Below are 14,912 nucleotides of genomic sequence, written 5' to 3'. Positions count from 1 at the left end.
CGCCCCGGAAGTGCTCTGCCGAGCGGCCGGCGTGACTCCGAGCGGGAGTGGTGGTGACTTCCTGCGGGAGCCGGTACTGAAGGACTGGCTTAGGTTCGCTAAGCATGCTGCTGGTGCGTGCCGCCTCGGCTCTGTGCCGGCGAGGGAGGCAGGTACGTGCGGCGGGGTGTCAGCCTCGGTCCTCAGGAGGAGCCCGGGCTGCGACCCCTCGGTCCCCAGGAGCTGCCCAAGCCCCGCGTCTGCCTGGGTTATTGACTTGCGCTCCGCTGCTGGCGCTTCTCCGTGGTCGGTGTCCGCCAAGGTTCAGGTTGATAACGGGCGGGCCCGGGCGCAGCCGGCCCTGTCCTTGCGTCTCGTGTCACTCGCTCTCTGTGGATCAGCAAGGCTGTCACCTTTTCCACGTCCTTTTGCCGCCTCCTTTGCAGAAGTGACTGCTGTGCACTTTGGATGTGCAGTTCTGTAGGAAGAAGTTTGTTTTGGCCATGAAGTCCAGTGTCCCGCCCCTTGCTAGTGTAGTTTTAAAAATATTTCATTATTTTTTGTAGAGAAAGTCTGGAGCCTTTGCCGGGCTGCCTTGAAGCTACTGCTTGGGATTGTAAATCCTCAAAACGCCCTTGCTGTGAGCCACAGTGAAGAGGAAGGAGAGAAAGTTTATGGAAAATTTAAATTAAATTCTTTATTTCGTATTTAAATAGTTTTAGGAGCTATTTTCTGATTTTATTTTAAGCAGCTCCAATGTATTTCCAAGCTAACATTTGGCAAAGGTATTTTTCTGTTTTAATTTAGCTAATTCTAAAGAGTATATGTTCTTTGCCTTCTTTTGTGGCTACTACTTTGGTGTTGCAGGTTTAAACATTTCCCCTTCTGCCTCTCCAGGATTTCTTGTATTCATTGAAATTCTTTGGAGGAAAGATGCCCACCATTCTTTCATTTTAATTGCCTATTATCCTTCTAAAAAGTGCATTGAATTGAGCCCTTTCATTTCTTCAGGTTAATTGGAAGGCCTGCCGATGGTGTTCATCAGGAATAATTCCTAATGAAAAAATCCGAAACATCGGAATCTCCGCTCACATTGACTCTGGGAAGACCACGTTAACAGAGCGGGTGCTGTACTATACTGGCAGGATCACAAAGATGCATGAGGTATGTGGTTCACAGTTGATGCCAGATAATTAGAGCTTGGTTTTAGTTGTCTTATATTTATGATTTAGTGAACCTCAAAAAATCTGAGAGAATAAGAAGAGCAGTAACATTGGCTTTTTAACCACAGTCACATACACAGAGGCGAGAGCCCATGTTGGCTCCAGAGACTGTCACTGTTAGTATCCTGAGCAGATTATGTTTTAAGAATGTTAAACCAATAAAATCTATTCTTAAGCAACTGTTAAAATAGTTCTTATATAGTTTTTAATAATGGGTAGACATTTATAATGTTAAATGGACACATGGGTTTAAAATGACATATAGTTTGAGCTTAAAATAAATGTTGGAAAAAAATGTATTTTAAAAAAATTTGAGTCTCCTGAACACATGTGGCATGGAGTAACTTAACTCTCCATCCTGAACTATTTTTTCAGGTAAAGAGTATTTTGTTAAATTACATACTCTCAAGAGCAGAATCCTTCCTGTGAATGCCTCTGTCCAGCTGAGGCAGAACTGGGAAGGATTAACACCTGTTGATGAACTGAGGTAGGGCTGGTGGGAAGGAGCTGTGCAGAGGGAGCAAGGATATTTCTAAGACTGGCATGTTCCCCTGGTCTGTCCTAGCAGTAAGGAGGACAGCTTTGTGGCTGTTAAGACATGCTGACTGTTATCTACTTTTTGAGATGCTGTAGTTTAACTGTTAGATGTCTGAAGATTGTCCAAGTTAACTGTATATTGTTTCCATTTCAGTAGAGATCGCTTTCCTTGTTGGGATGCAAAGACAGAAGTCTGAATTGTTATACTTGTGTTTAGGTGAAAGGTAAAGATGGAGTTGGTGCAGTCATGGATTCCATGGAACTAGAGAGACAGCGAGGAATCACGATTCAGTCAGCAGCTACATATACCATGTGGAAAGATGTCAACATCAACATCATAGATACTCCTGGTGAGTTAGGGTCTTGCCTTTATTGTAGCTCTGTTGCAGAAGCACATTTGGTTCCTTCTTCTACTCTGACCCAGTTTAATTTTGAGTATCAAATTAAATCAATATTACTAATGATTTCTTATTAGAGAAAATAGATGTGGGACCTGAAGCACTTGTTGATTTCCTTGAAAAATAATGCACATACATGTGAGTATTAAGTTCTTGCCTTTTACAGATTGTAGCTGACTCCACAGTTGCCCAGGCCCTTATATTTTGTAGGAGTGATCTCTCTGGACCTGATGGGGGTGAATGGCATTGGTGAGCAGAGGAAACTGCATTCTAATTAGAAGACTTACATAAGCAGCAGTGCTACAGAGCCTTCTAATAGTGCCTGGATTAAAACTTCAGACCACTCTTTCACCACCTTACATGCTGCTTTGTCTCACCAGGCCATGTGGACTTCACGATAGAGGTCGAAAGGGCTCTGAGAGTGCTGGATGGCGCCATCCTTGTTCTCTGTGCCGTCGGAGGGGTACAGTGCCAGACCTTGACCGTCCATCGTCAGATGAAACGCTACAGTGTTCCTTTTTTAACTTTCATTAACAAACTGGACCGGATGGGCTCCAACCCGGCCAGAGCCCTGCAGCAAATGAGGTACTGAGCCTCAGAAGAGAGGGTGTCCTGATCTGGACAACTAGCTTTGCTTCCAGAAGGCCCATTCATAGTATGTTGCTAAGCTCTGTCTTTATGCTTTCCTTGATTAAAAACATGTCTGTAAGTAACTTAGTAAATGAAGCACTGAATTCATTAGTTTGGGTTATGGTGTAATTTGATCAGCCACTTCCTCTGTGAAATGGGGGAAAAATGATGAACTCTAGGGAGGTTAAAGATGACTTCAGAAGATATCTGGCAGTTGATATTGCTTTGCTGTAATTAGAGAAGGTGTAATCTAGGTTCTAGAAGTAGTTTGCATTCTATTTAGACAACCTGAAGGATCACTTCTGTTTTAATTTTGGGGGTTTTTGATAGATTTTAGTGAATGTGTTTACATAGTGTGCACAGAGACGCAGTCTCCTTGCTTTCTGATGATAAGGCATGTGCAAGACAACAGTGAGGCATCCCGCACAAGCTGTGGCCAGTGGTGCTTATGGCCTTTCATGTTTCCTGGTTTTTCACATTTCCTACGGTGTGTTTCACCTGGCTTTTCAAGTGAAGGGCTTGCTTTTCACTTTTGTGGACATGTGAGTGCAGCCGTAGTGTCCTGCTCAAGTTTCACAGCACAGCTAATGGGTGCAGGTGGTAAATGTGTGGACAGGCTGAGAGTGATGTATCTGAAACAGAAAATTGAATGGGAGTGGCATATTTGAGAAAGTGAAAGTCATGTTTTTCTTTTGGGGGCTGTTTGTAATGTTTTCTTGGTAAAAACTAAATGTTCTTACTTTTTGTCCTGACTTTCTTGGACTGAGCTGCACATGGATTTTTTCCTACCAAGTCTTCCTGAATTCCCAAGAAAATTGTCTTTCATCATTTTTTGATTACTTTGGTTCTTTCTTTGCTCCACTCCTATTTATCTGCTTTCTCATTTTGTAACTCATTAAGCTGATTTTGGAATGTCTAGATTTGGCTTCTGTGGCTTCACTTTTCTATCAAGCTTTTTGTTATTTTGTGCTGGATCATGAGAGAATTTTTTTTTTTCTTTTTGGTTCTGGGGATTGAACCAAGGGGCACTTAATCCCTGGACCACATCCCCAGCTCTTTTTTATATTTTAGTTAGAGACAGGGTCTCCTGAAGTTGCTTAGGGCCTCCCTTAAGTTGTTGAGGCTGGCTTTGAACTTGTGATCCTCCTGCTTTAGCCTTCCGAGCCGCTGGGATTACAGGCATTCACCACCACACCCAGCAACATGTGAGAATTATTAAGGTTAATATTCTAGCTTGTGAATTTGATACTAATCTGTGTCCCCCTGAGTATTTAGCCCTCCCCCCCCCCCTTTTTGGTACTGGTTAACCCAGGGGCACTTAACCACTGAGCCACATTCCCAGCCTTTTTTATTTTGAGACAGGGCCTCGCTGAGCTGCTGAGGCTGGCTTTGAACTTGCCATCCTCTTGCCTCAGCCTCCCAAGTTGCTGGGTATTTAGCCTATCTTTTGAAAATATTTCAGCAATTATGTAGTTAATTTTTATAAGCTTTCTTGTTTATTGGAACACTTTTAATAGAGGTAATTCACAAATTTTTAGTTTTCTTTATTCTGGTAGCTCTGGAGGTTAGTGCTGTTTCTTGAGTTCATATTTCTCTCACAAGTTCTTAGTTTCCTTCAGGTAGCAATCCTCAGATTCTCTCCCATAGTTACCCATGCAAGTCTAGAGTCCAGGCTCCATAATGCAGCTAGATGTTTCTTCTCCCCTGGGAATCCTGCCAGGTCAGTGCAGTTCCTATCAGTGACTGTGCCTGGTTGGGGGACAGACTTATGAGTGTGTCCTATGAAAATTCTCTCTCCAGATAGCTGCACTTAGTTTTGCTGTCAGGATCAAAGAACGAGAGGTGGCTCAGCTATTCCACCATCCTTTAATTTCCTTGCCAGCCCCTTGTTTTTCTTTTTCCCTGTGTTTCTGATTTTGCATGCTCAGGAGATGCGGTGGGAAGCCTCTTGCTCTGGAGTTCTTTTTGTTGCCTTAGCAGGGCTGTGGGCATCCCGAGCTCTTGGAGGCTGGCTGCCAGTCCTCTCTCACTGCTTGTCTCTTCTAAAATGCTGATGTTAACCCTTCTCGTTTCTACAGTGTCTGCCATTGATTTATATTTACATTTGTTACTTGAAAGAGATTTTGAGAGAAGAAAAGTAAGTAGGGTATTTTTATCTTTCAGGTCTAAACTAAGTCATAATGCAGCATTTGTGCAAATACCCATTGGTTTGGAGGGTAATTTTCGAGGAATTATAGATCTCATTGAGGAACGTGCCATCTTTTTTGATGGAGACTTTGGGTAAGTGCTAAAAAAGATACTTTTTTTTTTTTTGATACTGAAGATTTAACCCCTGGGCATTCAGCCACTGAGCCACATCCCTAGCCCCCTTTTTTTGTTTGTTTTTGAGACAGGGTCTTGTGAAGTTGCTTGGGGCCTCACTGAGTAACTGAGGCTGACCTTAAACTTATGATCCTCTTGCCTCAGCCCTTTGAGCCACTGGGATTGCAGGCATGCGCCTCCATGCCTAACTAAAAATATATCCTTATATATACTTTAGAAAACACCAAAGTGGCAAGAGTATGCTCTTTAAATGTAGAGTAAACATGTTTTAGAAACGTGGCTGGAAGAATATTCTCCAGAGGGACTATATTTTAGTTCCTTTGGTCCTGGTTTTCTTGGTGTGCATTCTGACAGAGAGCATGTTAGGTTTCGGGCAACTGCTCCAATCATGTTGCTACACGTGGGTGCTTTCAGGGTGGGCGCTTCTGGGTTGAACTGCTAGTATCTCTTTCCCTCTGGTTCATTGGTCCCTTCATTCACTCATGCTGTGGACTTAAAAGGCAGCATTGCTGTGTCTTGGGTGTTGTGGTAAAAATAGAGATAAGGATTGTTAAGTATTTGCTGTACCTGCTTCATGATATTACAAAGGTAAAACAGTTCATATGTGAAAACTTACAATTGTGTGAATGTGGTTTAGGAAATGCAAGAAGCAAGTTTATAACTTTTTTTCCTTCATGTGGTGCTGGAGATGGAACCCAGGGCTTCATGGATGCTGGGGAGGCCCTGTGCCACTGAGCTATATCCCAGCCCTTTTTATTTTATTTAAGGCAGGGTCTCACCAAGTCACCCAGGCTGGTCTTGAACTTGGGACCCTCCTGCCCCAGCTTCCCGAGTAATTGGAAGTACTTAATGTGTGTGCCACTGTGCCCAGCTTGGTAGCTTTTCCGTGTTGTATTTGTTTAGTCAACATTTCAGTGACTTCTGCCTGCACACTACTGTCATTTCCCAGTGGTTATCATATCCTAGTATTCATACAAATCAAGAGCTCATTAAAACAGGTAGCCTGGGTTCACCTCCAGAGATTCTGATTTAGTAGCTCTGGTGTTGGGGTTAGAATTTGTATTTTTGGAAAGTTCTCAGGCAGTGCACTACTGTATTGCTACAGATCACACTTTGAGGATACAGATCTGGTGATGTGGAGAGTCATGTGTTCTGGGGAGCAAGCCCGGTAGGGGGTAGCTTCTCCAGAGCTACTGCTGTTTGAGGGACCTCCTCCTTCTGCTGTGAAGTTAGAATCACAGGTCTGACAGGTAGGGGAGTGACACTGCGATCCTGAACTGTGAACTCTGTCCTCATCAGCCAGCTTGCAGGCAGGAAGAGGATACAGGCTGCCCAGAAAACAAGGTTCCTCTCCCTGTGTGACAGCTAAGTGAGGATGGCTGCATTGACCTGTCATCCTTAACATAAGGCCCAAGGTTCTGTTGCTATTGCTTTACAGTCCAGCTTTTTTCAGGGCAGGGACTTAGAAAGGTGTTTTTGAATGAGTGAAGGAGTCCACTTCCTAGAGTTTGCAAGGAATTATCAGGTAGCTATTTCTCAGGTAGAGGTCCTTTTGTGTTCTTTTACATCAGAATGATAGGTGGGGCTTCTCAAAGTGCATGGGGGTGTCTGTCTGTCAGAAGGTGCAGGGAAGGCTGAAGTCTGTGGAGCCTGCCTGGATGAAGGAGTCAAGATCCAAGGCTGTGAAGGGTGTCCTTCAGGATGTTAAGGATTATTTTCTAACTGTAGTTATCTTTTGTCTTAAAGAATGTGTTTTCTGGGGCTGGGGATGTGGCTCAAGTGGTAGCGCGATCGCCTGGCATGCATGCGGCCCGGGTTCGATCCTCAGCACCACATACAAACAAAAATGTTGTGTCTGCCGAAAACTAAAAAAAAAAAAAATATTAAAAAAAATTCTCGGGCTGGGGATGTGGCTCAAGCGGTAGCGCGCTCGCCTGGCATGCGTGCGGCCCGGGTTCGATCCTCAGCACCACATACCAACAAAGATGTTGTGTCCGCCGAGAACTAAGAAAAAATAAATAAAAATATTAAAATTCTCTCTCTCTCTCTCTCTGTCCTCCTCTCTCTCTCACTCTCTCTTTAAAAAAAAAAATTCTCTCTCTTTAAAAAAAAAAAAGAATGTTTTCTTAAAAGCTAATTATTTTTGCATTAATTTTTTTTTATAAACACCTTGAAAAACTTTCAGACTGTTGTTAAATAAGCAAATATGGTGACTTTGCAAGTTTTTTTTTTTTTTTTTTTTTTTTTTTTGGTGATTTTATCTGCTTTGCTCCTAGAGTGGAGACAGGTCTCAAGATGGAAATATGCCATGTTGTCCCACCTTACTTACCACAAACTGTAGTCAGGGTTGTTATTTTTTTAAAAAGGAGTAGAGTGAGATCTCTAATCCTGCTTGCTAGAGAATGTGATGTTCTGATAAACAAGTTTATGGTTTGTAGGATTTTCAAGAGCTCAGATGGACTTCAAACATAAAATCAAGATTATGTACTTTCCAGTTAGGATGCAATAAAATGGGTTCTGTAACTACATTGAAAAGAAGTTTAATGTCTGCTTTAGTTGATACATTTCCAAGTGATTTTTTGATTTTATAGTATATACTCATTTTGGATTTCTAGAATGAGGTCAGACTAGTTTGTATTAAATTGGGAAGGATTTTGCGTTATATCATTTAGCATAATCTTCTGTAAAATTTGGCTGACATAAAAGTAGAATTGATCTCTATTAAAAAATGAAGGGGTTTTTTCCTCATTATAGTGGACCATTTTAAATGTTGGCTCCTCTATGTGCTAGTTGTACAACCCTGAGTAAGTTGCTTTGCTGTTTAAAGTACCTTTGCCCACTATTCTGAATGAATTTTAAAGACATATTAGTCATATTTGCTGATTGAGTACAAATATATCATGCTTTTCCTTACCTATAAAAAATGTATTAGCCATTATTTATATCTTCTCATTGGTGCTTTGTATGTTTAACTGAATACCATTAAAGTACTAAGTGAAACTTTTCTTTTCTCAGTCAGACTGTTCGATATGGTGAAATTCCTGCTGAATTGAGGGCTGCTGCAGCAGACCACCGGCAGGAGCTGATCGAATGTGTTGCCAACTCAGATGAGCAGCTTGGGGAGCTGTTCCTAGAGGAGAAAGTCCCCTCCATCTCTGACTTAAAGGCAAGTTCTCTCAAAATAATTCTTAGCCAGGTGTGGTGGCCCTCATGTGTAATCCCAGCAACTCAGGAGACTGAGGCAAGAGGACTGCAAGTTCAAAATCAGCCTCAGCAACTTGGTAAAAAGGGCTGGGGATGTGGCTCAGTGGTTAAGTGCCACTAGGTTCAATTCATGGTTCCAAAAAGAAAGAAAGGATCAATATAATTCTTATACTAGCAGATAGGGTTTTTTCCTTCTTTATTTGGGGGAGGGCACATGATGCTTTTATGCACAAGTTTTATTAACAAGATATGAGTGAAATTTATTTAACATATCTGCTTCCTTGAATAGTGTTTGGCATGTCATATTACTTTTTTTGAAAGTAGCTAGTTGTGTAATGTCTTCAAATGAGAAAGGGGTCATAATTTGTTCTAGAAAAAAGATACTGAAACAGTCAACCTCTTGGCTATGTCCTTATTAAAAAGAGAGAAAATAAATGTAAAAAAGTTATAGCAGCAGGGGCTGGGATTGTGGCTCAGAGGTAGGGTGCTCGCCTAGCACGCGTGAAGCACTGGGTTCGATCCTCAGCACCATATAAAAATGAAATAAAGATATTGTGTCCACCTACAACTAAAAAGTAAATATATATTTTTTTTAAAAAAGTTATAGCAGTAAGACAGGTTAAGATATGAGGTTGCTAAGTATTAACAGACTAATTCTTGGTAGTAACACTGCTCTAATATTGGGAAACATTGCATGAAGCCTTATTGTTTCCTTCACTTGATTGTTAGCTCTATAAAAATAGGGAGATTCTTGTCTATGACCAATAATCATTTTTTGAATAAACATTCTCCAAAGCAGATATATAAATGGTCAGTACAAGAAAGGATGCTAAACGTTACTGATCATTAGGGAAATGGAAATCAAACAGCAATGAGATTCCACTTAATACCCATTAGGATGAGTCTTATTCCAAGCAGTACAAACTAAATAAGAGCTGCTGGCAAGGATGTGGAGGTTAGAACCCTTGTGCACCACTGTGGAAAATGGCATGGCAGTTCCTCAGAAATGAAAGACAATTACTGTTTGATCCGGCAGTTTTCCTTCTGGGGGTATATCCAAAATAGAAGGGTCTCAAGCAGTTATATTCAGTCACTGTAGCTGCACTCCTGAAGTACCAAAAGGCAAAATATTCCATATGTCCTTTAGTGAATGAGTGATAAACAAAATGTGGTATTTTTTTAGATCTAAAAAGAGTGAAATTTTGGAGGTTGGGAATATAGATCAGTTGGTAGACTGCTTGCCTCACATGCACAAGGCCCTAGGTTCAATCCCCAGCAACACACATACATACTCACACACACACAAGAAAGAAAGAAATTTTGGTACATGCTGCCACATGGATGAGTCTTGAAGACATTCTAAATGAAATAAGCTAAGTTGCAAAAGAACAGATAGGTTGTCATTCCACCTCTAATCACAGCAGGGCTGGTGGGAGGGTTAGTGGGGAGTTACTGTTTCATAGATACAGTTTCAGTTTGGGATAATGAAAAAGTTCTGAAGATGGATGGTAGGGATGGATATATGACCTGGTGAGTGTATGTAATGCTGCTAAGCTATACACTTGAATATGGTAAAAGTGGTAAATTTCATCTTATGTAGGTTTTACTACAATTTTTAAAAAGACTGAAGTTAGTTTTCCCAAAAACTATTAAAGTCTATTAAAGGGCTCTCCGGGACCACTCCCAGGGTCAGTGATTCACTAGGACTTACAGGACTCGGCACATAGTCATCATTACTGTGAGAGGGTACATAGCAAATTCAGCCCAGGAACATGGCACATGAGATGAAGCCACGGGTAGCCAACAGTGTCCTCTCCCAGTGGAATTACCCAGGACTGCTGAGGTCCTCTGGCATGGGTGTGGCCATTAGGGAAGCTCGTTAGAGACAGGGTGCCTTGCATAGACACCCTCTACCTAGCTCATACCCATAACTCAAATTTCCATAAAGAAAGCAAGTGTTTAGCACACACCATGTTGTGCACAGCAAATCATTCTTGCCAGTTCTGAGAATGGTGAGGACCCTCCTGAAATCCGAGTTCCCAGAGAGCAGGCATAGGCCAGCCTTGCAGGCAGCCTTTGCCGGGAAGGCTGTGGTCCTGTTGACTCTGCTGCACGGTGCACATGGTGTCCTCTGTTTCCAGATTGTGGTAGGATGTGCTACCAAGAACATGGAGAGGCAGCAGTGATTCTTAAGAAACAAGCACTGGGGAAAACAGACTTTGTTGGGCACATTTCAGTCTCTTTGTTTCTATTTACCTACCACTCTCATGTGTTTCTTTGTTCTGTAGGTGTAAAGTAAGTATGGTAAGATGGTCTTATGTCCGTACTTGTATATTTGGGGCAAGTGGGGAGTCAAAGATGTGACCTGGTAGCTCATGGTAGCTGATGTAGCCTAAGTAGTTAGTGACCTAACAATTTCTGGTTCCTAACAAGAGCAGAAGTGAGGCTTTCAGACAGTTTTCAGCCATAATTGCTTACTTCCCATGCATATTTTCCTCTTTTTATACCCTCTTTTATTGTGCTCAGCTCTTGTCCTGCTTTTCCTTGTAGTAATGTTTAGAAATGTCTGTACATGTTCTCCTTGAAGTGTCTCGGGGTAACCAGTTCTGTGTTTTTTTGTGACGACTAAGAAATGATTGCATGCTGCCATATTTCTGCCATGGCGATTTGCAACCGCTGCACTCTTGGCCTCTTCCAACTGCTAGAGCTAACACTCTACCACATCGCCATTGAGCAGCCCTCGCTCAGCCTGCAGAACAGCTTTATTGGGCTTGCACAAAGGGGTGGGGGAAGAGTCCTTTTTCTAGAGTCTGCTACTATCCTGTTCCTTCATTTATGAGTGGTTTGTACGGTTTGGTTTTCTGTGCATATTCAATTTTTTAAAAATAGATATTACTTTCATACAGTTTAATTTAAAAAGTATATTCAAAGGCATTCAGTAAAAGCCCTTCTGTCTTCTCCGATTTGCCCAGTTCTCTGTGCCTCCCTAAAATAGGTTACCTGCGAATAGATCTTTTTTTGCATATATATTGCCTTTTCCTCTGTTTTACACATTTATTAGTATACAATTTGCATTGATCTAATTTCTATGTGTACATACTTTTTTGATTAAAAAAAATTAGTGATTTCAGGAATGTTAAGTGTGAAAAAGGGAATTATTATTATTGTATTTTGACCTTAAGTTATAAGTTATTGGGGCCTGATTTTGGTCTCCACTAGAGTCAGCACTCTTCTGAAGAGTGTCAGTTCACTTTATTCATTTATTGGTTTATAATTGCCCTGAAGCACAAAATGAAATGTTAACATGAATGAATCATTAATTTTCTTTCATTTTTTGAAGCTTGCAATCCGAAGGGCTACTCTAAATAGATCATTTACTCCTGTGTTTTTGGGAAGTGCCTTAAAGAACAAAGGAGTCCAACCTCTTCTAGATGCGGTTCTAGAATATCTCCCAGATCCATCGGAGGTCCCGAATTATGCTGTTCTCAATCAGGAGAAGTAAGTCTTGGCACTTAAATCTTAATTTATGCAAAAACTTCAGACCCTAAGAATGAGTCTTCTAGTCACATTTATGACTTTGTTTCATAATTTGCAAAAATTGATCACAGTTCTAGTTGGGTAACAATTTTGGGATATAGAAAGATGTTTGTTATTCTAGTTCCCTATCATGTTTGTGAGTTAGAAGTACCGTCTGTCTCTCAAGCTTTATATCATTAGAAGATTTTCTCATTTGAGACCAGCTCCTTTTAGCTCTTCTCTCTCTCTCTCTCTCTCTCTCTCTCTCTCTCTCTCTCTCTCTCTCACACACACACACACACACACACACACACACACACACACACACACACTCTTTTTTGTTGTCATGCTAGGAAACAAAGCCAGGGCCTCATGCATGCTAGGCTTGCACTGTGCTTCTGAACTACATCCCTATCCCAGTCAGACCTAATTTTAAGAACTATTTTTAAGAAACAAACTTTTTTTAAGCTCTTATTTATTATTTTTCTTTCTATATCAAACCTTTTCAGTTTTTTAGTGTACTGTGGTCCTATCTCTATGTAGAAACTAAGCCCTAAGTACTTAATTCTTACTGATCTCTTTCAGTAAAATTTTATTGTGGGTGAGGTCAGAAATGTCATGTGTGCTTTTTTCTTGGATAATACGCTGATAAAATATATTTGAAATATTTTACCCCATAGATTTATATTTATTTTATTTTCAGTGACTCAAAAGAGAAAACCAAAATCTTAATGAACTCCCAAAGGGATAACTCCCACCCATTTGTAGGCCTGGCTTTTAAACTTGAGGTAAGTTGCTTTCTAGTGTATTTAACTTCTGTCAGTAGGAATTTTATTTTCTTTTAGGCTCTATTCCTATCACAAAATGACTCTGTACCTCATATGAAAGATTTGGAAAACAGGAAAAGTAGAAAGAACAAATAAGGAATTTCTGAAGTTCTTGGGTTGACAGTCCCATGTTTTTAGAAGCATTTCCTCTCATTGTGGTTTAAAATAATAGATTTTTTATGTATCATACTACTTTATAACTTTTGTTTTCATTTAATATCATAATACATATGACCCATGTTTCTATAAATAGTTTAAACATTTAAAAAAACTTTTTGTAGTTGTAGATGGACAGAATGACTTTATTTTTATGTGGTGCTGAGGATCGAACCCAGTGCCTCAAACATGCTAGGCAAACGCTCTGCCACTGAGTAACAGCCCCAGCCCTTAAAAGTTTAAACATTGGGGTTGGGATTGTGGCTTAGCGGTAGAGTACTCACCTAGTATATGCAAGGCCCTGGGTTTGACCCTCAGCACCACATAAAAATAAATAAATAGAATAAAGATATTGCACCCAACTACAACTAAAAAAAATATATAAAAAAAAGAGTTTAAACATTTAAATGGCAACTTAATACTCTTAGATATACTATCATTTGCTTAAAATTTTGTAATTATTGCACGTTTTTGTTTCCAGGCTTTCATTGTTGTAAATAACAGTGGGTTTGCTTTGGGGAATCTGTCCTGAGGAACTCATGAAGGGTCATGTGCTAATATTAGCTCTAGTTTGCTCACATCTTTGTTGATAAAATGGAACTCTTTACTGTGAATATTACTCAGACATTAAAAATTGTGTTTAGATGCATATTTTTTGACATGGAAAGATGTCACCACTGATGGACCAGTATTTTATATATTGTACTTAAATAAAATCCATGCTTTATTCAAATTTCCTTGGGTTTTGCCTATGTCCCATTTCTATCTCAGTGTCCCATCATGTGTCCTACGTCTCCTTAGGCTTCTCTAGACTATAACAGCTTCTTAGACTTCTCTTATTTATGACCTTGCTATTTCTGAGACATGCTAGTCAAATGCTTTGTAGACTGCCCCCTGAGTTTCTTTAGTGATTAGATGGGGGTCATATGTTTATAGGAGGATGACTGAAAAGATAGAGTGTCATTCTTGTCACATCACATTAAGGGCACAGACTGTCACCATGGCTTGTCACTGTCGATGTTAGCTGGGGTAGGGTTTATCAGTTTTCTCTGCTACCAGGTGATTCTTTGCTCCTCTTACTGCACTCTTTAGAAGTCCCTCTCCGCTCACACTTTGGGGTGGAAATTACCCTCTACATCTTTAAGAGAATAGAATCTACATAGGGTGGTTGGAATTCGGTATGGGAGACTTGCTCTTCTCCCCATTTATTTATTTATTCAGTTGGTCACTTATTTTTATTGGTATGAACTTAATGGATATTTACATTGTACTTGAAGTTATAATCCCTAATATGTTATTTTTGTTGCTCAGATTGGCCAGGCTTGGCCATAGGGAGCTCTTGCCCAGCCCTAAAAGCAGCCATTTCTCCAAGGAGTCCTGTTTCCTTTTTCTGGATAGCAGTATTAGAATCCAAGGTTCAGTGCTAAATGTGTTTCTGTTGGGGTATTGCTTCTGTTCTTAATATTTTTAATGGGGAAAATACTGGATAGGCTGCAAGTGTTAAAAATAGTTTAAGTAATTTTAAATTAAAATGTAACATTGCAGTGAGAACTTTTCCTAGAAGAGTAATTACTGAATTCAACTTACAAAAAAAATCTTAATATTTAATGTATTAATTTATATTACCAGATTGCTTCAGATTGCTTTCACACTCTCAGAATTTATGGTTATTTCAGTGACGATAGTACAGAATATTATGATTTTATTGATTTAATTAATGAAAAATCATGTAGTGTTCATCTTGCGCTACTTCCCACTGACAAAGAACTCTCAATGGTATATTTACAGTGCAGTTAGATTTTCTCTTTTCTAATTGTCTTTTTGTTTTGTCTGTTTTTTTCTTATTGGAGTCACATGTGTTATTTATACCAGTTTTCTCTAATGAAGTTGATTTTTTAAAAAATAATTAGCAGTTTAAAATTTATAGTCAAATATATCAGTCTTTTTCTTTAGTCATTCTATCATTTTTAACATTAGAAACCCTCTTCTTTGTATATATTTTGTCAATGTTTACTTTTGTTTCCTTTGCTTTCTTATGGTTTTGTTTTTCCATTGTTGATCCTGCTAGAATTTGGTTCTGGTGTATGTTGTGAGGTAGATTTTAATGTATCTCTTCTGAC

The 14,912-nt window shown here is 40.0% G+C and overlaps 1 protein-coding gene across 1 annotated transcript in view; it reads left to right on the top strand.

Annotated features, from left to right (window-relative positions):
- The window catches only part of GFM1 (G elongation factor mitochondrial 1), a 41,215-nt gene continuing 26,303 nt past the window's right edge, over positions 1–14,912 (top strand). The window contains exons 1-8 of the mRNA XM_081300912.1: positions 1–152; positions 991–1,143; positions 1,957–2,089; positions 2,518–2,722; positions 4,931–5,047; positions 8,105–8,255; positions 11,634–11,791; positions 12,513–12,597. Coding sequence (XP_081157038.1) covers positions 105–152; positions 991–1,143; positions 1,957–2,089; positions 2,518–2,722; positions 4,931–5,047; positions 8,105–8,255; positions 11,634–11,791; positions 12,513–12,597 — 1,050 coding nt within the window. The 5' untranslated portion in view covers positions 1–104. The remainder of the gene's footprint in view (positions 153–990; positions 1,144–1,956; positions 2,090–2,517; positions 2,723–4,930; positions 5,048–8,104; positions 8,256–11,633; positions 11,792–12,512; positions 12,598–14,912) is intronic.

The sequence above is a fragment of the Spermophilus citellus genome (genome assembly GCF_964194105.1).
Source record: "Spermophilus citellus genome assembly, chromosome: 7".
In the NCBI taxonomy this organism is placed as follows: Eukaryota; Metazoa; Chordata; class Mammalia; order Rodentia; family Sciuridae; genus Spermophilus; species Spermophilus citellus.
The sequence above is the reverse complement of the archived record's forward strand: the minus strand, read 5'-3'. Positions and strand labels throughout refer to the sequence as shown.